The sequence below is a fragment of the Carassius carassius genome, chromosome 10 (genome assembly GCF_963082965.1).
Source record: "Carassius carassius chromosome 10, fCarCar2.1, whole genome shotgun sequence".
NCBI lineage: Eukaryota > Metazoa > Chordata > Actinopteri > Cypriniformes > Cyprinidae > Carassius > Carassius carassius.
In genome coordinates, this window is record NC_081764.1 from 18718117 (window position 1) to 18743219 (window position 25103).

Below are 25103 nucleotides of genomic sequence, written 5' to 3' on the forward strand. Positions count from 1 at the left end.
ATAGGCTACACTGTCTACATTTTAAATGATTTACATTAAGTGAGAGAATGCACCTACATGCATATTCAATTCTGTATGTATTTATTTATTTTGTGGGACGGGGGTAGGAGATGGGTAGCAAAGGGGGGAGAAAGACAGGGAACGGAACGGAACATAAGAGTGTGAGCTTGTGCCGACCACGAAGGTGATGAATTTCTCTTGGCCAGAATCAGTGCACCTGGGTTTCCTTTGGTCTATCCAGAGGTAAATAATTGATTTGAGGATAAAAGCGTTTGTGAGGGGGAGTGAGACATTCAGACAAGGGGGTGAAAACCCATCCGGAGCCCGCTTTTCTATGCCCCCCCTCTATGCCTTTTGGTGGCCCCTCACACCACCCCCTCGGACGAGCGCTTGAAGTGCAAATCTGTGTTCTGACTTGTTCCTGGTTGCTGTCAGCATGTTTTCCTCTTGTCAGTGGCGATTGACTGGAGGCTCATCTCACCCTTGTGCCGCGACTGTAGTGGGATCATTGACAGGCCAGTGACACTGACCAACCAGATAATGGAAACCTATTGATTTTTTTGTTCTCACACTCTCTCTGTCTTCTCTCTCTTTTCCTGTCTTTTTTCACAGAGGAAGTGTAGGCTCTTACACTTTAGGAATGACCGAAAGCAAGGGCATGGTTGACAACGCTGTGGGTTCGATCACTGGTCCCGATCTCCAGGTCGCTCCTGCCACTTCATAGGAGAGAAAAAAAAAGTCAAGACAAGTGGCTGTCTTTGGAAACAAGAAAAACACTAAGAAAGGGGGAAAAGTGCCCATCGATCAATCTATCTATCTACAGTATCTCCTGGTGTTTGTGTCAGGTGCACCAGAGACTAGGATTGTGAGATAAATGTAATGCGGCCCCTAAAGTCTGCCTTTGTCACAAACACGCCAATGAAATATTAAGAATGTGCTTATCCGCCAGAGGGCGATTTTAATTACCACCTAAGGTTACACCATTAATATGAAAGAATACAGTCTGCAATCTCTTCCTCATATGTTCTAGAGCTTTGATTTAACAAATAAAATATGGTGATTAATAGAAAGCCTCTTTCTGGTCGTTCCAAAGGCGAGTCATTACGCCTCCTGATTCAGATAAGATGTGCTCTCTTGCACACCGAGAAGGGATGACACTTGTATACTGTTTTAATGGAGGAATCTCCAGAGAGCAGGACTCTTTGATTCACTGCCTAATGATAAGCGTGCTCTGGTCTGTCAGCGGCACAGCCCCATGGCAGATGGCTGGTGTGGATCTTACACATTTCTTTATGTTCCTGCCTCCCCCCTCGTCTACCTCATTCTTAAAGCTGCCAATGGTATAATGGAAAAACTCAATCCTGGTCATGGTTAGCTCAATCTCATTATAATCCCTCGTTTTTTATTCATTCGGCCCTTTGGGACACTGTCTGCCCACCATGCAGCTTCCAGCCTTGGTGGAGTGTCTTTTGATTTGGCCTGGAGAGCCTAATGAAGTCACAGAGATACAATTATTTCCCAAAGCAGGGGCATTAATGTACTCCAAATTCCCTCTGGAGGAACGTGATGACAATTGGTTTGTACAGCTTTGATCGCCAGTCTATGCCCTGCCCAGGACAAACTGTGAGGTCGCCCCCTCCCTCCCATTCCATACGGGTACGGATGAACCTGAAAACAGATTCTGGTCAAGCTGATTTCTCTGGTATTATCAGAGCTGTTCTTCTACACAAAGACAGAACTGATATCATGGAGATCCTTCATACTTGCATAACAACATTGTTGGACAGAGCCTCTGTCAACAAAGTGGAAGTGTAAAGTAAATAAGTATTACAGTAGAAAAAGATACAAAGGTTTAAATCACAATTACATTTTAATTGGCTATTAGTGACTTAACAGAGGCGACATGTTAACACTTCCTTTGCTCATTAACACATGGTATACCTTAATTGATCGGTATGTGCTTGCACATTACCAACACCAAGCAATGGTATATAGTTACATGGTAACTATTTGAAGGGTTGACCAGGTCATGGAGGGCTATACCTCCATTTGGTATTTACCTACAGCTTTATTTACAATCAAATGCTAAGAAATCATTTACCTCGGAAAGAATGAGTGGTAAAGCTTCCCTTAAGTATCCTAAAGTAACATGATAATTAGTTGTGCTGTTATACATTTGTGATATATCTTACATTTTAGCACCATAAAATGATGAGCAAAACAGTATTTGCAGGGGTTTCAGCAATGTACAATAGAACAATGACCTTTTTGACATAATATATATATATATATACATCTCATTAATATTACATCATGCCAGTATTGCCCATGATTTTACTAAACAACTAGAAACCTTTTGAAAAATATACACTGATATTGTCAAAGTTCACAGTTCATTTCTTTGATAATGGCATTAAAAAATATTTTAATAGATTGTGTGTAACATGATTTGGGCTCTAATGCCCATATACGCAATATGATCATTTTTTCCTCAATGTGTTAAATGGTGCATAAGAGTAGATAAGAAATCTTAACCATAACTGAAGCACTACTTGTATATATATATATTATCATGTTGATATACTCTCTTAAAAAAAAGGTTATACGTTGTTTTTGTCAGTGTAATAAACATTACAGTAATTTGCAATAAGTCCTTGCAGCTATCTTTGAAGCTGACAAGTCAACATAAGTGCCATGTTCTAAACAGTGACCTCTGAATTGCATGATTTGGACAGTTTCTAAAATCTAGATGCAGGATTTCAGTCGTGCGAGTCACAGCAGCTGAGGACTGCAGTCTGTGATGAGAGACTGCCTAATGTGCACATCAAAGATCTAAATAGAGCCGAACTCTACATCTATGTTGCGAATAGCATGCCCTTACAAATAACTGAAGATTGAGATAATAAAATTGGCAAATACTCCAAAGAAAATAAAAAAAGAATAGTATGCAATATAAGAAAGTCTTTCATTTATATTATATATATTAGTATTCTGTATGTTTATATATATATATATATATATATACAGTATTAGATGTGTTTATGAACATGTGCAGAACAGGTGTACAGCGAGTGAAGCTGGTGTGTAAACGTGGCTTAGGAGACCCCCTCAGGCAGACTGAGAGGAGGGTTTGTATCCAGAAGCAGGTGCTCAGGGGGAGATGGGGAACACCGCTCTTTACACAGCGCAGAAGCCTCCACCATACCTGCACCCACGCCGGGGATACTCGTGTGCATAAGATGCCTCTGCAAGTGCTTGATCCAGTCTTCCTGAATTGACTGAGGACCCTGGAAGATCAGATCGCAGAACCTGGGGGAAAGCAAGACAGATATGAGAACGCCTGGTAGTGGTAGGAGAGATTGCAGGAGTGCTGTAAAGTACCTGCAGGTCATTCTGTAGATCACTTCACAGGCGGTGCGTGAAGATGAAAACACCTTCCTTTTTGGCCCAGGCCTTGATCTCTGACTCTTCTGTTTACAACCATATGCTGTGAAACAAATTATGTAATTAAAATCAACAAAAAGCTGAGTGGCTGGATGATTAGATTATATTAGATTAGATTGAAAGAGCAAGAATGAAACCCTACTTGTTCCTTCTAATAAGGCGATTTTCTTCCGTCGCGCATATGCCCGAAGATGATTGGACAGGCTGACAGCCCTGTGGAATGTTGTGTTGCAGTGGCTGCAGATATTCTTATTGTCTGGATCACACATAAATAAAAAGTTTGGAGCTAATGAGCATTTAGATGACCTTGTGCTTTTTTTCTGTATCTGCCCTCCACTCATGACTGCTCTTTAAAAAGAAAAAGCATGGTTATATGGCTACATGAGTGTGTAATATAGAAAAGGAATGCAGCAGCTTGAAGAAAATAAAACAGTGATTCCCTGAGTTTCATAACCTCCCACTCCATCTGTTTTCTAATCATAAAGATAGTCTGTGCACTCTGTTTTTGAGGACATGTAGTTATATGTTCTCAGTTAGTATCTGCACTCAGTTTGATGGTTTGCTTGTTTGTTTTTAGGTGCAAAGTTTGAAATGAGCAATCTGCTCACTTTGTATTTTTAGATTAAATGTGGTCATTTAATACTAATCTACAACTGTTATATGAATCAGGGCACACAGGAGGTAATAATACATGCTAGAAATATTTCATGATCAAATACAAAAATAATACAATAATTACAACCTAAGGCTGTCAGCTGATTAGAAATTTTGGTCTCACTTTATATTAGGTGACATAGTATACTTGGGTCAAGAAAAAATTACTCAGGAACAATGTGTTTGTGTTCATGTTGTATTGCATAACTGCTGCTATTGAGTTTTGATACAGTTAGGGTTACTGTACAGTTAAGATTATGGCTAGGACAGGTTTTAGGGTACGGTTAAAAGTATTAGGAGGGTCAACAGTGTAATTATACTGTAGATGTAACAACAGAAATGTATTATTACTATTATTATTATTTATTTTTTTGCAGGTATTTTTATACAAGTACAATGTAAAACATGCAAGTACACAGTGAGTGCACTGTATCAAATAATTGGTTTAAGGTTGCAACAGTTAGACACTTAATATAAAGTGGGTCTTAAGTTTTGCTAAAATTAATTACATGATTCAATTAATTTCATCAGAATTAATTACATTATAATTGCATCATAAGCCGACAGTCCACAGAAATTTATTTTACAATCAAATTTGATAACTCTGTCAGAGGTAGATTTAGGAGTATTCAAGAATTCGGTCACATTTTTTTTTTCCAATTACTGCTCATGCATAGATCAAAAGGTTGCAGATTTTACAGCATCTTGTACCATGAGTGCCACATTTTTTAAACAATTTAGAAAGTTAAGGTTTCCAGGCGGTGTCTTCAGACCACCAACATTGATCTAATACACGGCACTATGTTTTTGAACAAAATAATGTCTTCCATGTCAACGTTATTTTTAGTCATCCTGTGCTATAGTGTCAACTGGGCTTCTACAGAATTAGCAAAAATGTGATTTGCATATAGGTAGTACTTTTCTTTATAATGGAAGTTACATAAGGATCAAAGGGCATGAATTTTTAATTTGTGTTAGTTGTTCATACAATCATATAAAATCACTTTTTTTATCGTACCAAATCAACATGTTTAATTGATAGCCCTAATACAAACATAACTGAAGATGGAAAAATACACATGAACAAAGATATATTTTTTTTCTAACTGGCATCATTAAACATCCTACAATAGTTGTTATAGTGCTCCAGTTCCAGCAGAACATAAAAAACAGACCTGATTATTTGAGTCTGGTTGAACAGTCAAATCTAATTTAGTTAACACTGTATATCCAATTAAAATGGACAACCTGTGAAATCAATGTGATTGTTTGACTTCATTAATTAGTTTTTTATTAATGGAATGAGAGTTTTATTTTGGTAGACATGAAACAAAAATGTGCAAATACAGCTGATGTGTTTCCAGTAGTACATAAAAGAACACTATGCATTTTACATTTGAATTTCAAAGCCACTTTTGATGACATTCATTCTTTTTGTACCTGCTACAATATTTCAGTGAGTAGGAAACTTTCACCATGCACTCTCTGAATCTCGTGTTCCCTCTCTCTTTTAATGGCATCAACTGGCAACTTCAAGGTTACAGGAAAAGAACTTTGTCTTTAAGTATGAGGCATCTGTCATACATATTTAATATGGAGTGTATGACTGAAATTGGGTTTTAAGGTGCACTGTAAATAATGAAGGCAGTAGAGGTGGAAAAACATATGAGAGCAGCTGTGGAACAAGACTGTGCAGTCATGCTACACTGCATTGATCATTTCTACCCATGCTTACTGTAACTATCTCAAATCAATGGTATGGCACTTAAACTGCTTCATTATTTGCACTTCAAGGGCTATAACTATTAACAATAGACTAACAACAATAAAAAACCCAATGTTATGTGAATAAAGATTGTTCAACACTGGATTATGACCCAGATATCTGAAACCTCACCTGTCTGTCACTCTCAGATTCTTTGATTCAACATCACTCGAAACAAGACAGATCACATGCTCAGCTGTCAGTGAACAGGTAAAAGCTACTTGTTATGGAGGGGTTTTGTTTTCACTAAAATTGCTCAGTATCAATGGTACCTCCAAGCTCTCTGTCAATTTACAATGCATGGGGAAAAAAAGAAAAGAAATGAATGGCCTTAATTAAGAGGCTAATATTTTTTTTTAACGTCAACTAAACTTGACGTTAAATGGGCATATGCAGTCAAATACATTAAAGGTACAATTTGTAATATATTTGCAGTAAAATATAAAAAAAAACACTAGATTAATGTTATATATTTTGTCCAACTGATTACTAACAATATCTCTAATGTTTTCAACTACTTGTAAATCATGAGAAAATTCCCATTCTAAACAGTGACACGGGGCAGTGCAGTCGCCTGTCAATGACGTTAGTTACACTTTGTTACCACCTTTACTGATGTAGAAACCACATGACAACAGTGTCGTGGACAAATGCGGAAGTAGTGTCTAGCGTCCAGCAAACCACTAGCTTGCTTCAAGCCGTTCCTTATTTACTACTTCTTGCACATTTTATGGTGGATTGTGTTACTTATTTATGGAACATAATTACTGTTTACTGTCTGCCGCTAGGGATGGGAACCGAAAACCGGTTCTTATTCAGAACCGGTTTTGTTCTTTGAAAAGAACCGGAACCGTGAGCAATTTCTAAGTTTCGGTTCCGAAAACGGTTCTGGTGCAACACGTGACCAAGCGCTGTGAGCAGCCTTGCGCCGGTGTTCTGAATATTCGGCGTTTCCCGTAAAGCAGCGGTTCTCAATTGCAGTCCTCGTGCCGCACTGCTCTGCACATTTTGAACGTTTCTCTTGGCGCTTCAGACATTTGTTCTATTCGAACATAAGTGCCCTGCGAACTGGACATTACAGGATATTCAGCCATGATTCCAGTTCGAAGCGAACGTAGCTATATGTTCTAATCAAAGTGCATTGAAGTGTGCAAGATGTGAATTTAAATTATATTGATTTACAGAGGTATATGATGTCACAGTTGTCCATGTTTAAAGACGCTGCAAAGCAGAAATCAGTGAATGAATGTTTCGATGCGAGGTAAACTTCAACAGATTTCCCCTGCTCAGGGAGTAGGGAGCAATGAACAATTGGAACACAGTTCATGCACGGAGTTCATTTCTAACGAGCTGATTATCTGAATCAGGTGTGTTAACAAAGAGAAACGTGCAAAATATGCAGAGCAGTGGGGCGCGAGGACTGGAATTGAGAACCGCTGCCGTAAAGGATGTCACGAACCAAATAACAGACACACCTCCCTGCCTCTTTAATTACTGAACACATTGATTCCAATGACGCTCATCCACAGACTCGTTGCATTGTCCTGTCTTTAATTGCCGAACACATTGTTTCTCACTACTGTATGTGCACTCGCGCCTTTGATAACTGTGCACATCATTTTGTCTGACTGTACATCTAACAGCAGCGCGCTGCACCTGCCGCCACTAAATGACATTATATTTGTCCCATATTGTCATTAATATACATACTGGCTTCAACTTGGACCACTAAATAAATACACTGCTATTGTTATGCAAGTATGAGAGTTAGATTATTTAGTGTACAGGTCATTTCAAGAGTGATAAGCAAAGTGATAGAAAATATTTATTTTAATGCATTTTAAATGTTTAAAAATGTTGGAACCACTTATTGCATCACACCATCTCCTGACTGCATTATTATTTGTAAAATAGGGACTTTATGGAGAGTGTGTATACGTTTAACCGTTTATATTTCATTAATTAAGGGAAATTAACAAGTGTCTCAGCCCTCAAGGGACTATTTGGCCAACAAGCTTATTCCTGCTTGAAAAGCAAAACGTTATTGATAGTGTAAAAAACATCAACTTTGAAACACATGCTGATTGATGGACTAGCATTACTCAGCATTACTTACTACCTTCCAGCAACGCTACATTCAGTGAAGGTAAAATAGTAGAAAACATAGTTCATTTAAATGAAATCAGAAGCCCGAACCAGAAAATTTCAAAAAGTACCACACCCTACTTATGAAGATCTGTACACTGTAATATATGTTGCATTTTGACATTGCCAACCTTTAAATTAAGTTGACAGTAAGTAATAAACAGTATTGAGCATTGAGTAGTTGAGTATTGTGCATTTTTCCTTATCACCTTTTCTTAATAATTGTTTAATGATTTTAATGGAACCGGAATCAGAACTGGAACTGTTAGCTGGAACCGGAATCGGAAAATTTCTAACGATTCCCAACCCTATCTGCCGCTGGTTCTGTCGACAAGGACAGCTCCCATAAATGTAAGTGTACAGGCCAACCAAACGACCCAAGAAGAGTTTGGGACAAGAGGAGAGAAAGAGCGTAGATTGAGAGAGCTTCGCGACAAAAATTCATCTAGAAAGAGATGCCGATCTCGCTTGTGTTTTACTCGACAGATGAGTTGTTTTGATGCTATTAGTATGCTATTATAACGATCAAAAAGATTAGTATTATGGGGAATACACGCCAAACGCGGGGCATAGCGTCTCTAGACCCGCGCGAGGATGCGTCTGATCCATAGTCTAATCGAGTCTTTGCATTGACTTTTTATGTAATCTAGTCACGCAAATCGTTGAACTCGCGTTTGCTATGTATGCCCAATTATTGTGTTAGAAGACAACAAATCCCATCATTCCACGCTCCTTCTTAGCATCATCAAACCACGCGATTATTATTGTTTTGGTAGTACGCCCTCTAGTGGCAGGTCCTACAACCTGTTCCTTTAAGTATTTTCATCTTAAATGTGAATATGAATTTCTAATCCTTGATAATGGTACAACAACTTTGAACAAAAAAGTAATCCTGTGGCTCAGCGATCAAAAGGTTGTGGGTTCGATTCCCAGGGAACACATGTTAGGTAAAAAATGTTAGCCTGAATGCACTGTAAGTCGCTTTGGATAAAATAATCTCCTACAGTAAATACATAAAATTTACGACAGAGGAATAAACAGATATTAAAGTCATTATCACACTATAATATTTCTCTTGTAAACCATTAAATGCTGCAACCGAATAAGTTCTAAGTCATGATAGTTGGTACATACATATAAAACAAGCTAATCATCTCAAACGTTTATGTTTTTATGTGGCAAAAAAGGTTAATTATGTCATTGAACTTCAACTTGAATGACTGGGGGTCATTATAAACTGCAAGTACAGATTAAATGGTTTGTCATTAATGTTTCTTCTTTGAGAGATTCAGTGAGACTACTAATGGCTTCAAATATCAAATAAAGGCACTTTAATGAACCTGGTTACTAAAAGAAAAGCTGTAGTATTGGTGTCTAAAATAATTTGTTCTGAATTTCAGAGGAAGACATAAAATAGGTTTCCCTATGTAAATTAATATTGAATTAATTTGAACAGCAAATGACACATGAATGAGTGAGTGTGTGGTTCCTAACCTTGGCTCCAGGTAGGATCCAGCTTCACAGATGGTGTTCTCGGTAAACTGCCACCAGTGGAGGAGATGGTCGAAGGGGTCCTGGCCTCCTCTGAGTGACCTTCAACCTCCATTTCCTGCTCCATTTTCCTATTGCCGAGCAGATCCTCTAAAGTGCTAAATTGGACCTGATCTGTCCTCTTTCTATCTCTGTCAACCTGCAGGGGTTTGATCATAGTCCATTCATCTGGTTCTCCAGTTGTATGATGGATCTTCATGGGAATGCCGGAGGATGTAAGAAACAGTCCATCGCTGCTGGCAAACTTTTGAGAGACAAAAGGTTTAGATAATTGCGGCCTGGAACCAAACACCTTCTTGATGTTCCTGTACTCCGTCTCATCCTGAAGAAGTTCCATCAGGATGCAGAGAGGCGACTTGCTAGCGCCTGAAATTGACTTGCCAATCCGCTTCAGGTGACCCCGCACATGATTGGAGAGGCCAGTCTTAGTGTCAAACCAGCCCAGGCACAGCGGACAGGTATGCTCGGATTTAGACTCTGGCTTATCTGCCATGATGAAAGCACATAATTACTTTAAATGAAAAAGTTACATGTAGAAATGCTTGTACACATACATAAATATAGTTTATGCATGTGTGATTTTAGTGTGAGAGCATTATCTAAAAATCACAATGACTTGAACAAGGAAAGGTGGACAATAATCACCTTTTCTGATTCTGCGATTCACAGGGGGAATTCTTCTGCGAAAGCGTGGCTGCCGGTCCTGAGATGCCACTTGCTCAGGTGACACCACATGACGAGCATCATAACTTAGCCCCACCCTATGTAAGTGTCCTCTCACGTGGTTGGACAAGCCCACCCCAGACTCAAACACTGCAGGGCAATAGGGACAGGACTTCCTGCCCACCACAGTCAAAGGGTTGACAAAATTCTCTGCATAAGGGTCACTTTGCTGATAAACAACACGATCAGAGTTATCCTCACTTATTATACTCTCAATACACTCCTCCTTCACTATAAATGTACAAATATCATCACTGTCTACCTCTATGTTATTGTCTGGATAAGTATCATTGGTATTGTCCGGAATGTCATTGTTGAGAGGGATGAAAAAATCACTGGGGGTATTGCTATGAAACGGATCCAAAAACTCTTTGGTGCAGTCGCTAAAATCCTGAGCACATTCATAGTCATCTCCCTCTTGTGGTGCAGTAGAGTCCCATTGTGGAGACTCAGGCTCACATTTTGGAAGACGCACATGAGGAATATCGGCATGGGTGTTGTGGTACGGTATTGACATTTTTCTTTTCGAGGGTATTTTGTGCTGCAGCGCTAAAGTACTACTGGTTGAAGGATCTTTGGGACAGCTCTCAGTGCCAAGGTTCAGACAGGCTGCTTTACTAACAATCTCTGTTTTTGTTGTAAGATGTACGCCAAAGCTGGAAAGATATTTTGTCCTCTTTTCGGAGACAGCGCTTTCATATTCTTGATTGTCTTCTTCAACATACGGGAGACCTGTTGTCACGTCTATTTTCTCTGTAAGCAGAAGGGATAATTTGCTTGGCTTGTCACTTCTCAGTGAGAATGGTGACAGCTTGTTTGCTGGGCTGCCAGGGCTCCATTTGATCAGCGAGGAGCTGAAACCATCACAGGCTTTTTTTGTTTCTTTGCTTCTCACATTAAGGCCAGCTGAGCCATTGGGCCTAAAGGGCAGCTCACCTCTGTCCTTAACAGACCGTTTCTCTGTGCTTTGAATCTTTGGCATCAGTAAAGATGAATCCTTGTTTTTGCATTGACCCAACACAGCTTTTATGTGGTCATCCATATTGCTGTGTGGCTGAGGTTCATAATTCTTATAATTCTGCCCGTGGATAAGCTCCACATGCTTTTTGAAACTATATCTATTCTTACTTCTAAATGTGCAATTTTGACATACAAAAAAGTCACCTGTCTTGCCACATGTGTTTTGGTGAGCTGTGCACCCGTGTGCCTCCATTTTAGTCATAGTCATGTGATCACATTCCTCACAGCTATAAGACGGCTTCTCCATCACATTAGTTTTGCCAGGATGGACAAAAGTTTTGGGGCATTTCGTTCCAAAGACACACTGGGGACACTGAAGACAAGCTCTTCTTCCCTCAACATCTATCTTACTGAAACCTTTAATCTCTTCCATCAGCCTCTCCCTCCGCACCTGGTGGATTATCATGTGCTTTTGCAGAGAGGTTAGGTATCGGAACGAACGCCCACACTCTCTACATATAAAGGGTCGGGGAATGTCTTCTTGTCTCACCTTATTATTCCTATCTAAATGATACATCATATGCCTATGCAAATGCCTCTTCTCTTTGAAATTACAGTTGCACTTTGAACATGGGAAAAAGGACAGTTCCTTGTCTGTTTTTGTCTCTGTCTTTAACTGTGCCGATTTTTCACCCATGTAGGTGTTTGTTTCTATGTCGCTGCTGCCTTCATCACATCTCTCTTCCTTCTCGCTTGAAATTAGCTCCTGCACGGCAGCTGACTTGTCGCAGAATTTCTCCAGGCGCAAACCGGCATATGCTTTCAAACTTTCTGGCTCTTTCCTGAAGTCATGTTCTTTGTTAATGGACAACTCAAAATCAGAGTCTTCGTCAGTTAGGGAATAGTGGGATGTGTAATCAAAGCCATCATAAACCTGTCCTCCAATGTCAGCCCTCTCCATGGCATGATTTTTACACATCCTCTGTCTTTGGTTGGCAGGTTGAGCTTCATCAATCTCTACCTTTTTTCTTACTCCATCAACTGCTACACTGCTTTTCAACAGTATCTGCATGAACTTCTCCTGCAGGCCCCAGTTCAGACCATCACAGTCATCAGAGGAACTCTCTGATAACTCTGAATCAAAGTCCCATAAGCTCCCTGCTTTGATTCCCTTTCTAGCCAACAGTCGGCTGTTTGGCCTGTTATCCAAGCCTTCCCCTACCAGAATATCTAAGGGGGCCTCAACGTCACTGTTGTTTGATTCAGATGAGGCCCGTGCGGGCCACACTTTTAGGGCGCACCCTTCTGTTTTCTGCCGGGTGTCTGATTGAAGCTCACTGGGAGGCGGTAACACCTCAGGGCTGGTGTCTGTCCCGGGCAGAGGAGACATGTCTTTGTTGTGGACGTAGGGCTCCTCTGAGGTACAGTGTGAAGCAGCTCCATTAACAAGTGCTCCTGAAGGCAATGAGTCATTTTTGCTGGGGGCAGCAGGGACGCTACCACAGACAAATGGGTTCGGCTGGACTCCATTTAAAGGGTTTTGGTGACTGTCCAAGGGCAGGGGCTCTGGTGGATCCAAGCTGTTATTGTTGTTGCTGTGAGAAGATGTGCTTGTCAGCTCTTGAGTGTCATCAGAGGAAGATTCTACTTTGTCTTCCTCTACACTTTCTTTTACTGCCGCCATAACAGAGACAACACAGTCTGTGAAAGAGAGACAAGCAATCATTTTCAAGTCAGAATCTCCATATAACTACTTATAATGGTCAATGCCATGATGGACAGTATCCTTGATAAAGGACAATAAAACACATGGGTGCCAAGTTGTCCTTGTATTCATGTTGATTTCATTTTATTTTACTTTCAAGAAACTTTTCTAAAGTAATTTACATATATATATATATATGCGTGTGTGTGTGTGTGTGTGTGTATATATAATATATATTATATTATATATTTTCCTGTATCTTATTTTTTTCTGTATGCTGGTTGGAACATAACTTTATAGGCCGCACCACATACAGTACCTTTTAGTGCTCAGCTATCAATAAGCAGTTAAGCAGTTTTGTTATATAAAATATTAAAATTCATTATGACAGAGATAAATTTCTTCCAAATTGACATTTTTGTCTTTATGCAATCAAATAATATCAGATTAAATTTTAATTCATAACTTAAAACACAGACACCAAAAAGAGTTCAGGTCATTGTATGTATGAATTGGATTTTAATGCATTTATGATTAAATTACTAGACCTTATGGAAAAAAATGCATCACGAATGCATATGTAGCATCAAAGAACCATGCTCTCTAAAACATACTAATGGTGGCCGAAAAAACATGGCCATCATTTTTTGTAACAATATGCATCTCAAACACCCACTGTCACCACTTTTTTTCCCAAGAAATCAAAACGTTAGCCCTGGAAGTCCTGGTGAGGAAGCTTAATTATGTGAACGCACCTCTGGGAACTAACCTTCCCATTTCTTCCACCAAAGTTCTCAGTCACCTACTAAAATTGACCAATTTCCATGGGAACAAAGCACACCACCAATAAGATCATATTATTCCGTCTTATCACTCTCTGATGTGCCAAAGCACATCCCAGCACGAGACTGTTGTTACTTCAAACCTGACAAATTGGCACACTGCACACACATACACAGAGAGACAGACACACACACACACACTCAGGTAGAAACGCTCTAGTTCATGACTAGCCAGAGAAATATACCTCAGGTGTCATCAGCCGATCTAATTATATTTGATGGTTTTCAACAGCTCAACACCAACAAACCTGTCGGACAACAGGACTATGTTTAAAGGGTGCGTTAAAGGGGCCCAGGCTTGCTGTTGTCCTGCTAGGCCACAGTGTATGCTCTGAGGATTTGACATTCAGAACTAGCTGCTCTCAACAGGAAGCCGTGTTGCTAACGAAGTGTTAAATTCAGTGTTAATGAGTGGCTTCACTGTTACCACCTCCTAGGTAAACCTTCCGAGCTCCATATTCTCTCCATCTGTTGGGGTGTGAGGGGCTTTCAGAGGGAGAACAGACGCTCTGCAGTTAAAAACGAACTTCACTGCAAACCCCTAAACAGCAGGATGGCAAAGCCTCAGAATATGATTTTAGCTTTAAATTTACAGGCCTCATTAGCTTCCAGTTTCCACACTGATCTGTTCCATACATAACAAACAGGGTTCAACTGCAATGCGTCTTTTAAAAATTCATTCGCTTCAATTTACTTAATTTAGTCAATGTTAAAAGGCTGCCTTTGCCTTGCTGGAAGCTATTTACAAGGATTATGAGCTTAAATACATTTACGCTCAGCACGGAGATCAATCTGAAGCGATTAGCTCTTTCTCTCAATCTTGCTCTAACTCTCTTTCTTCCCTCCTTGAAATATGCTCAGTAATGAACATGTTTGAATTCACAAACAACAATGAATCAGAGGAGGTCCCCCTGTGATCAGTATAAATTAACTGCATAAGTAAAAGAGCACTTAACACTTAGACGACACACATATGTCATATGCTCTCTCTCTCTCTCTCTCTTTCTCGCTCAGCCCCTATTCTTTCCATCAGGACTTGTTCTAACACTCGGGTTGCACCTCATCTTGAGGTTACTGCTGAAAAAATAAGAGGTGATAATTGCATATTATCATTACACATTATTCTGGAACCCCAGAAGGTAAACTTTTCTTGGATGTTTATTAATCATAGGAGAATACAAACTACTTATGTTCCATTTCAGAGCTTCAACTTTTTGTCCACCTACTACACATTTATGATGGTGACAAAAGGCCAAAAGTTGGAAGTATATGTTCCAAGAATACAATTATATGGTGTACTACAAATGCAAAGAACCATAATGTATGTTCTATATGAGAGTTGAAGAACTATAAGTAGGGTGAAGACATGGACCTACTGTATATTACACTTTTCTTCTGCGAATGTAAGCTATGAAACAGAAATTGGTTCCTAAAACACTGAACTGAATGAAGCCGTGAAACCTCTTGTAGTTTTCTCAGACTCTTCCCCTAAAAGGGAGGACTAAAACAACAGCTGGAAAAACCAAGTGGGGCAAGTCATTCAGAGCAGTTATCTGTCTATGTGAATCGGCAACATGCCCAGCTCCATTTCACTTTATCTATTACTCTCTCTTTCTTTCTTTTACCTGTCTATTTCCCCATCCTCTCTTCCTCCTTCACAGGAAGAAAAAAAACACATCTAAACAAAGAGGGGAGGCCGTGGCCCCTCAAGTACAGAGCAGAGAATCTTCCTCGGTTAATGGGAGTTATTGATTTGTTTGACACGCTGTGAATTTATGAAGCCCCCTCTCAAGTGTGAGAGACTAACAAAGCACAACTGTGAACAAACAGGTAGCTATGCAACCTGACACCTCACAGAGACTGAGGAGAGCCTGTCCTTTCTCTTCTACTCTTGCCATGTTGAAGAAAAGCGTTGAGTTCAACTCAAACAGTCTTGTGAACACACAGCAGCAGTGACAGGAGCTGGGTTTGCTTGCTGGGTTACACAGCACATGCTACAGCTGACGGGACAAGAGATGTTCTGGGGAATTTTTTGCAAGGAAATACTCATATATTTGGGAATTTCATATTATATTTTGTCATTATTTATAATGAATTTAATGACTTGAATGAATTAGAATTTGTGAAATGTGTTCAGAGGTCTCAGTTAATAAGTCGGACTAATAATAATTAATATAATGCAGAATGATTAACCTGCTTCACCATTAATTTAACTTATATTAAAACAGACTCTCAATACAAAGATGTAGTGTCTATTCTTAAAATAAATGTACCACAAGGTATTTGCATTTTGATCCACTCTTTTGGTTGTGTTTTTAATCTTAATTTTTCCTAAACAAATGTCAATGTTTAATAAGAAAGAAGGATTGACCACTGTAGTAACCTTTCCAGATAAACATTCAGTGTTTATAGATTTGGCAGAAGCTTTTATCCAAAGTGATTTAGACTGCAAGTTATACATTTCTTCCTTGAGAATAAAAACCTTTGCACCTCCAGCAGCACACTGTACTGTCTGAGCTATAGGAAAGCATATATACATTGGATAGCTGTCATTTGTTGCACACAATTTGTAGCATACATTACAACCCTTGAAAAATTGAGTATATTTTATTCCTCCCTCTTCCTCTTTCATTTGCAAAAGAAACGAAGATGCACGGAGAGTAGCAAAGATCCAATTTATTTTGAACACTGTGTGGAAATTGAGAGCTCAGCAATAAATCTGCTTCAATACACAATTTCTACAGACCACGGGGCAGCTACCTTAAAGATCTCTCTGTCTGTGTCGAAAAAACCGCCGCTTTACCAGGAGCCAAGGCTGCCAACTCTAACATATTGGATGCCACTGCACTGCAAAAGGTGTATTTTCCAGGGGTTGCCATTCATAGCCAAGGTGATGCAACGTTGCAGCTTTGTTAACTATCCCAAATTAAAAAAACAGTCCACACAAATTTGGCTCTGGATTTCAAAACAAAAGAGCGCATCCTTCCTTTACCCAAATTAAATAAGCATCAACACATACTGAAAGACTCAATCTCGCAGCTTTCCTCAGTACTCTTTTCTAAAATAGAGCGAGTGAAACACCTGCTCCTCCTAATGGTAGATTTAGGATCGGGGAGAGGGGAAAGGGGGGTCACTGGGCATGATAAAAGGGGACAGGGAGTGAGTGACAGTTGGGTTAAGACAGAAGTCATGTTCAATAGCAGGTAAGGAACATCAAAAGGCGAGTTCACAGGAAACCTATGCAGCCTTATCTAGAAGAAGGATTTTCTGTTGTGTGAAGTAGATTAGTGGTGCCAGAGCTGCTGACATGGCCTCATTTGCTGCTCTGTAGTGTTAGAGGAGGATTAAACCATATAAACTTTGAAGCCTTAAACAATACCTTTCAAAATTAGACGGATTAAGGGAGGGATGTCTGATGGGGATTTCCCGTGGCTTTGTCAGTTTAAAACTTCGCTTTTTTTTAAAAAGGGAGCAAGAGAGCAGGGGGAAAAAGCTGAGCAGATCTGGGGTTTCAGTTTTAATGAGGGCGCACTTATTGTGAGGCAGGCAGTGGGTGCGAAGTAGTGCAGGTCGACAGGCCCTTAAACCAGTAGCCACTCTCTCACATTAAAGAATGATGCAAAGAGTTTGTCACTTTAAAGAAGGGGGTGAAAGTTTTCTGGGAGTTGCATCATTGAGATAGTTTTACACAGTGGCACATCTCTTGAAAAATAAACATTGATTGTTGCACACTATTCTGTGTAAAATATGAAAGCGAAACGCCATGAAATATACTTCCTCTCAGGTCATGAGTTGTAGGTGCCTTTCTGCTGCGTTGTACGGTGTTGACTTTGCTTTATGTGAAATCTGATGATTACTGGATATCTGATTTAAATACGGCAGGGCTGCACGGGCACGTATCTACCGCTGTGATCGAGGGCAGACTCACATGCGCTCGTCTTGCTTAAGTAGTGCGAAGGAAAAAGCTAACTTTGTCGCTTCCGCTTTGCTGAAGACACGTGACCAATCAGATGAAAGCACGTCAATGTCAACGCTTGTCTACACGCTGAGGACGGGATCAGGTCTAAGCGTGAAGACATCAATATGCTTAAATTTGGAGAAATGTCAAGCGCCGCAGGTTTCAGGATGAAACAACTTTTATTACCTTTTCTTAAAATGTAATGTGCCACGCAAGCTAAAACATGAGCAAAATAATAAAAGCGAGGAAAGTGGAAAAGGGCAAAGAGTGGCAGAACATTCCTATCTAAATCAGGACCAAACTGATGGAAGTAAACACATTCAAACTGACTTTTTGTTTAACCAAAACTTAATCTAAAATAACACTGTGCTTATAAAATGAAATAAAAAAACGGCCCATTCTTAACCACACAAAGCAAAGCTTGCACTTTTTGGTCCATCTCCCCCTGAACAGACTCCCTTAGGATATTAAAAAATCATCACATTTTTATCAGTCCCTGCTGCTTGTCAATGGTATCTATTAAAGCTGAATGAGGAGGCGGAGCTGCATCCAGACTGGTCATTAACACCAGAGCCCCACTCAATCAGAGCTACTCCCAAATATATCAAAGAGGAAGCTGCATGTGTGCAGAAGAGGTAGGGGGTGTGCTCGGTAGCCTGAGAAAGGCCCCATGGAGAGATGTAAATAACCTCCCGAGAGACTCCCAGCGGGCTGTAAAGAAGATGCTAGCTGGGAGACGGTGGGAAGCTAATGAGTAGAACAGTAAATGTATACAAAAGACAGAAGGAGAGGCCCTCCTTCTTTATTCCAATTAAGATGCTCTTATCAATAACAGGGCACCAAAGCCACTTTCCTCGCTGCACCGTCTGGTTGTACACAACATGCGGCACTCCATAAAGTAAAAATGCAGCTGACCAAACCAAAAGTGAAAAATGTTGCCGTTTGATCAACAACAGATCAGGTGATCTATATATATATATATATATATATATATATATATATATATATATATATATATATATATATATATATATATATATATATATATATATATTAACACAGTACACATAGCAAGGGCTTTTAAATAATATAATAAATACAAACAAAACAGATAGAATAAAAAAAGAATAGAGCAAGCTAGTGTTAGAGGTCTTTACACACACACACACAAACACAATTGCATAATAAATGAAAATAAAATAGAATACAAAAAGATTAGAAAGGTAGTTAGATTTTTTTAAAGAATAGAATTAGAATAGTGAGTGTTAAAGTTAGAGGGTCAAATAAAGATGGAAGAGATGTGTTTTAAGACGATTCTTGAAGATGGCTAAGGACTCAGCTGTCCGGATTGAGTTGGGGAGGTCATTCCACCAGGAGGGAACATTTAATTTAAAAGTCCGTAAAAGTGACTCTGTGCTTCTTTGGGATGGCACAATCAAGCGACGTTCACTTGCAGAACGCAAGCTTCTAGAGGGCACATAAGTCTGAAGTAACAAATTTAGGTAAATGGGTGCAGAGCCAGTGGTAGTTTTGTAGGCAAACATCAATGCTTTGAATTTTATACGAGCAGCTATTGAAAGCCAGTGCAAATTGATAAACAGAGGTGTGACGTGTATTCTTTTTGGCTCATTAAAAATTAATCTAGCTGGCACGTTCTGGATTATATATATATATATATATATATATATATATATATATATATATATATATATATATATATATATATAATATAATTTTTTTTTTTTTTTTTTTTTTTTTACTTTTGAACTATAAACAAACATAACATGGTGTGAACATAAGCATTTCAGAAACATATGTGAGCAGGTCTATTGGTTTTAATGGAATCTCAGCAAAACTTTCTGCCAGGATGGACTCTTCACAATTCAAAATTGAACTGTGGTTCCACACAAAAGTGCAAAACAAGGACTGTACTTAAATATAAATCCAATATAATTAAGTCACTATTATTATTATTATTATTATTATTATTATTATATTTACATTTAAATCCATTTGTGGACAGAACTATTACTTCCTGCTGGACATTACCACTGATGACCAACAGATGGCTCTGGCAACTCAACATTTTGCCAGACATTCTATAACAAAATGACATTAAATAAATATGTAAAAACAAAGGAATATATAAATAAAAAGAAAAAAAGATACAGAAAAAAAGAACAAAAGAAATGTAAAATAAATATCAATATAAATATCAAAAATAAAAAATATATTAAGGGTAATATTTAAAATAAATAAAAGAAAGATGTATGTGTCTGTGGACAAAAGTAACATTTCTTAGGTTAAAAATGAATGATAAATGATGCTTCCATTCTACTATTTTCATACTCCGGTTGTACAGTTTCAATAAGCAGAATATGAGTGTAATTAATGACTGCACAGGTAAACCAATCACACACACACTCATCTAGACTCTTAATACCACAGATAATTCAGAGATTTCTTCCTGACAGAAATGATTTATAGTCACACATCACCCTGCAACCTCTGTTCAAAGCTCTAAAATATCACATCCAACTTCAGGAATAATTGGAAAATGTAATGAGATTGGTGAACCACAACCTTGAAGGATTTGACAAGAAAAAGGTTTTGGGGTCTTGAGTTAATTCTCAGGCAAACTTTTGCCTTTACCCTTTTAATCAATAGAAACATTGTAATTAATTTTGGTTAATTGGTGCTCAGTAAGAGACACCCTTCAGCGTCGATAGAACATTCTTACGGCCTTGGTACTATTGATTTTGGAATCTCTTGTAGGCAATTACAAACGTGTCTGTTCCGATGGATTCTGTTCCTATGCAGTTCTCATATTTTTAAATTTAAGGATCTGTGATAACTGGATAAGAGACTTCAAATAAAACTGGTATTAAATGAGTATGTAATTTTACTCAATACTTACTATATCATGCCTACAAAAATCAAGCAATAATCAATGTAATTTTCCATATATTTACACAAAGTTTTCAGCTGTTCATTTAAGACTAAGTAACATTGTCATATTGTTATCAACATTTCATACTGACACAACTACAATTATTTAAAAATAGACTATAAATGGCATAGACTTTAGTGAATCTTCAGAGAGAAGCATTCATATCTTTTAACTGCAACCAAATTTAGCACCCTGCAGAGCATTATTGATCAAATCCTGGCCCCTAGTGGTGAAGTCATCAGTGTGAGATGATCTGGAGCCTGAGGCTGCTGCAGTCTGTTTGTAGCTTCTGGTGAGCTGAAAGATTTTACGTGTGTAACTTCCCTCATAAAGTCTTTAATAGGACGAAGTGTTCTTATTTGCTTATCCATGGTGTGGAAAACTGACTGCCGGGACACCCATGCCATATCTGTTTCAAAGTTGTGAGAATTGCGCTAAGAGAGAGGCAAGCTCTTGACTTGGAACAAGCCTAACCGGTGACAATCACATCTGTCAAACAATTCTGGCACACATCCAAAGACAAACTTCAGAGACAAAGATATCGTTTGAATGCAGAACGCAGACAGGTTAACATTTTTCGTGCTATCATCTCGACTCTGTTGGATCATTGTCCAATTACACAAAATTATTTTGGCAGTTTTGCTAACACAACATTATACCCAGATTCCCCTTTTTTGGCCTTTATCTGGAGGGCTGCTAGAGGAAGATGAAGGTTGCCAGGTTTCCATGCTGACAGGAAGTAGCTATGCCTGTGACAAGCGTAACTGACAGCTCTGATTTAATTTGACTGGTGATCACACCCAGCTATAGTATCAGAGCAGTTCACACATCTGTGCCTCAGCTCAAGGTGTTGAGACATGCCACCAAATATCTGGAACATTACACGCACCCCTGGTGCTGCTGTGTACAGGCATCCAGAGCACTGTCGCTCCAACATGAGCGAAGACACAAATCTTACATTCGCCATTTCTAGCCTAAATCTGTCAGCATTTAATCTCCTTAATAACATTTTCACATGCTTATTAACAATTTGCAATGATTAGTAACATTATTACAATTTGTGACAATACAGAAAACAGAAGTAACCAAATTGTTATTCTTTTAGCAATATATTTGGTTCCTACCTGTATCTACCAAAACATTGGTACCCTGTAGTTCTCATAATTCTTTTATGTGACATTTTATGTTATTGCTAGGATTCACCAAACACAGCTGTTTAATCATCTCATTTAAGTAACAGAGCTCATTACATTCTAATATAGTGATGAGTCGGGTGGCTGTAATGAGAGATCATGCTAGAGGTTAAATGATATGGAATGAGCAGCTAATAGTCAGAGCATAGCACTGGATAAATAGGCCTCTCTTTCTCTCTCTCATGGCCTCTTCCCCTAATAGATTTATGCAGGTCTCAATGTTCTGGCTAGATCAACAGCTTACTGAAATATATCTCCGGCCCAGCTGCAGTAGTGCTGGCTTGCTAATTCAGGCCAGTGTACTTCCATTAAAACAGTCCCCCGTGTCTTCATTTAGAACACTGCGAACTGGAAGCCCAGCAAAAACAAGGAAGACAGGACCAATTTTTATCATTCTGCACATTCTAGAAATGTCTCGGTGCAAATATTTGACCTTGGTGAGTGAAACAATCAGTTTGTTTGAAAATCGGCTGAAAGTATTTTCATTTACTTGGTCTTGCCATGTAAACTGTCTTCACAGGACTTGATCATGTATTTGTGGACATGCTGGTTGCAGGTTGAATGTGCATGAGCCCTATTCCCGGATTAGACGGTGCATACGTGAATTGTGCATTTTAATATTACAAGCTCTCTGAAATTCTTGATTCTGATTGGTCACTCACTAGATCCAACAGCAAAATAATTCCAAATAATGATCATTGTCTATGGCAACACTTTATAATTTGGGAATGAGCACACCTCATTTGTCCTCATTTGTCTACAGTCGCTATAAGTAAACTAAAAACACAACTCAAAACAATATTTAAGTAACTGTGCAATAAGTGGGAGGTAAAACAGTCATTATACCTTACTTAAAAAGCTTTAAAAAAATTATTGTAACAAGAGTTACTATTGTAGATAACTCTAATAGACATGACTGTGAAGTGGAAATGACCATGACATCTTCTGAAATCTATGAAACAATGTAATAGTGCTTCATCGCCGCTATAAAACTAAAACATCTGCCCTCAGCTTTATTTTTAAACTCCAATAAAAAAGGTAGATATCTTTGTGTTCTGGCCCCCATTTACCCAGTGTCTAAGGTAACAAAGCAATCAATATATGTATGATCATTGAATGCAGAAGTGTGTGTAAGAACAGCTTTATTGTGAAACTATGATTATATCATTTAGAATGGAAAAACTGAGTTGCAAAGAACTGATTATGCAAACCATAATAAGGATACTTAAAACATGAAAGTAAAAACTAAAATTATACAGTCCCATATTTGCAATAACAACCGACAAACTGTCCTTGCTATATAATAATAGTATAAACAACAGGTAGTTCCACTCGTCTAATCTGATTGGACAAACAGAGTTGTGAGCAAGAAATCTTTTTCTTTTCTATTTTTTTCGCAGCAATGCTTGTTTCTAATGCTAGTTTAGTTTGCTTGTTGATTTGGCTCTTTTTTATGGTACTATCATCATTGATGGAGAAGAAATATACAACAAACTGGCCGTTTTTGTCTATTAATTTCTCTTATTGATTTTATACATTTTGTAATAATAATATAAACATCATATTTACAATAAATGCTGTGATTACCTGAAATACCATGCGTAGGCTGAATCACGGCCATGATGATACAGAATTCAAATAGGACACTGTCATGATATTACTCAATTTATTCAGTGTATTTATAGTTTTTATTAAATAAATAATCAAGGGTGACATTTTAAGTGTAGATAGTCTGAGTCACGGCTGACAAGTCACATACTTGCTAGTCAAACATCTGACAAGTGAGCAAATGAAAAAACTGAATCTTGACAGGGTTGGCAGAAGAAGAAAAAAAAGAGTTTACTTTGGCACTCAAAGTTGTCATGCAGCAAGACGAAGTTTGTGCATCTGATAAATTGACCAGTGGTGGTTAAGCAGGATTTATCAAAATTGTGTGTTAGAGGGGCCATCTATGAAGTCACACACAAATATTTTGTCATTTCATTTTATAAAAATATAAAATATTTTATAAAAATATAAAATTTCACCTCAAAGTGATCAGTGCTACTACACTAGTGCGTCACTTCCTGTTTGTTGTTGGCGCCCGTACTGCGTTTGAGCTCCGTCACTACATTCTTTTTATCGACTATTTTCATCTTAAAAATCAATTTTATACACCATCGTTTCCATTTATATAACGTGTGAATATATCCTCTATTGTATTCTACAACAAAAACAATCAGAGCGCCTCGTTATCACTAGTTTTTTTTGAGCTCCTCGGTCCGCTATTAGCTTATAGCCCGTTAGCATCAGTGGCGTTAGCAGACATTGCTAATATTCTATTCACACACATTGACACTGCTGTACTCACGGTTACTTGCTTTAATGGTGGATGAATGTCTACCTTTGATTGCAGGCGAGGCCTGTGGGGAAGCAGATTCGCGACCTGGAGGTGAGGCAGGCCCAGCTGAGAGAGCGGAGAGCCGCGGTGGAATCATCCCGGGCTGACGCTCACATGTCCGGGGTAAGTATACCGCGTGCTTTTAACAGTCCCACCACGTCTACTTCGTGTGTTTCTCTGCACAGGCCCGGTGCACCCAGGACGCGATCTTCCCAGATGTCCTTCACTCCGGCGCCGGGACACCACGGACCCTGGGTGCACCCACAGCGGAGGACGCGAGCCAGGCCCCGGGCGACGACTTCTTCCCCTCCGGTCTTCGAGATCTCCACATGGAGATCCCCTCCGCGAGACAGGACGCGACGCTGTGATGAACGGAGACTCCATCGTCCGACACGTCCGTGCTACGTTAGCCGAAGGTAAAGTGCACACCCATTATTTCCCTGGTGCTCGTGTTCTCAATGTTTCTGCGCAGATACCCGCGATCCTGAAGGCCGACGAAAGCCCCAGAGCGGTCGTGCTTCACGCCGGGGTTAACGACACCACGCTGCGGCAGACGGAGACGCTGAAGAGGGACTTCAGCAGCCTGATCGAGACGGTTCGCAGCACGACGCCCGCGGCGACGATCATCGTGTCAGGACCACTGCCCACATATCGACGAGGACACGAAAAGTTCAGTAGACTTTTTGTTTTAAATGAATGGTTGTTGTCATGGTGTAAAGAACAGAAACTGCTATTTGTTAATAACTGGAATCTTTTCTGGGAGCGTCCTAGGCTGTTTCGCGCTGATGGCTTGCACCCCAGCAGAGTCGGAGCGGAGCTGCTCTCTGACAACA

At 39.2% G+C, this 25103-nt stretch overlaps 1 protein-coding gene across 1 annotated transcript in view; it reads right to left on the bottom strand.

Annotated features, from left to right (window-relative positions):
- Nucleotides 1-2579: 2579 nt before the first annotated feature.
- LOC132151921 (zinc finger protein 644-like) overlaps nt 2580-25103 on the bottom strand; it is a 37002-nt gene continuing 14478 nt past the window's right edge. Inside the window, exons 2-6 of the mRNA XM_059560472.1 lie at nt 10205-12943; nt 9503-10045; nt 3587-3700; nt 3382-3487; nt 2580-3309 (exon numbers count right to left, since the gene is read on the bottom strand). Of these exons, the coding sequence (XP_059416455.1) occupies nt 3096-3309; nt 3382-3487; nt 3587-3700; nt 9503-10045; nt 10205-12926 (3699 nt within the window). The 5' untranslated portion in view covers nt 12927-12943 and the 3' untranslated portion in view covers nt 2580-3095. The remainder of the gene's footprint in view (nt 3310-3381; nt 3488-3586; nt 3701-9502; nt 10046-10204; nt 12944-25103) is intronic.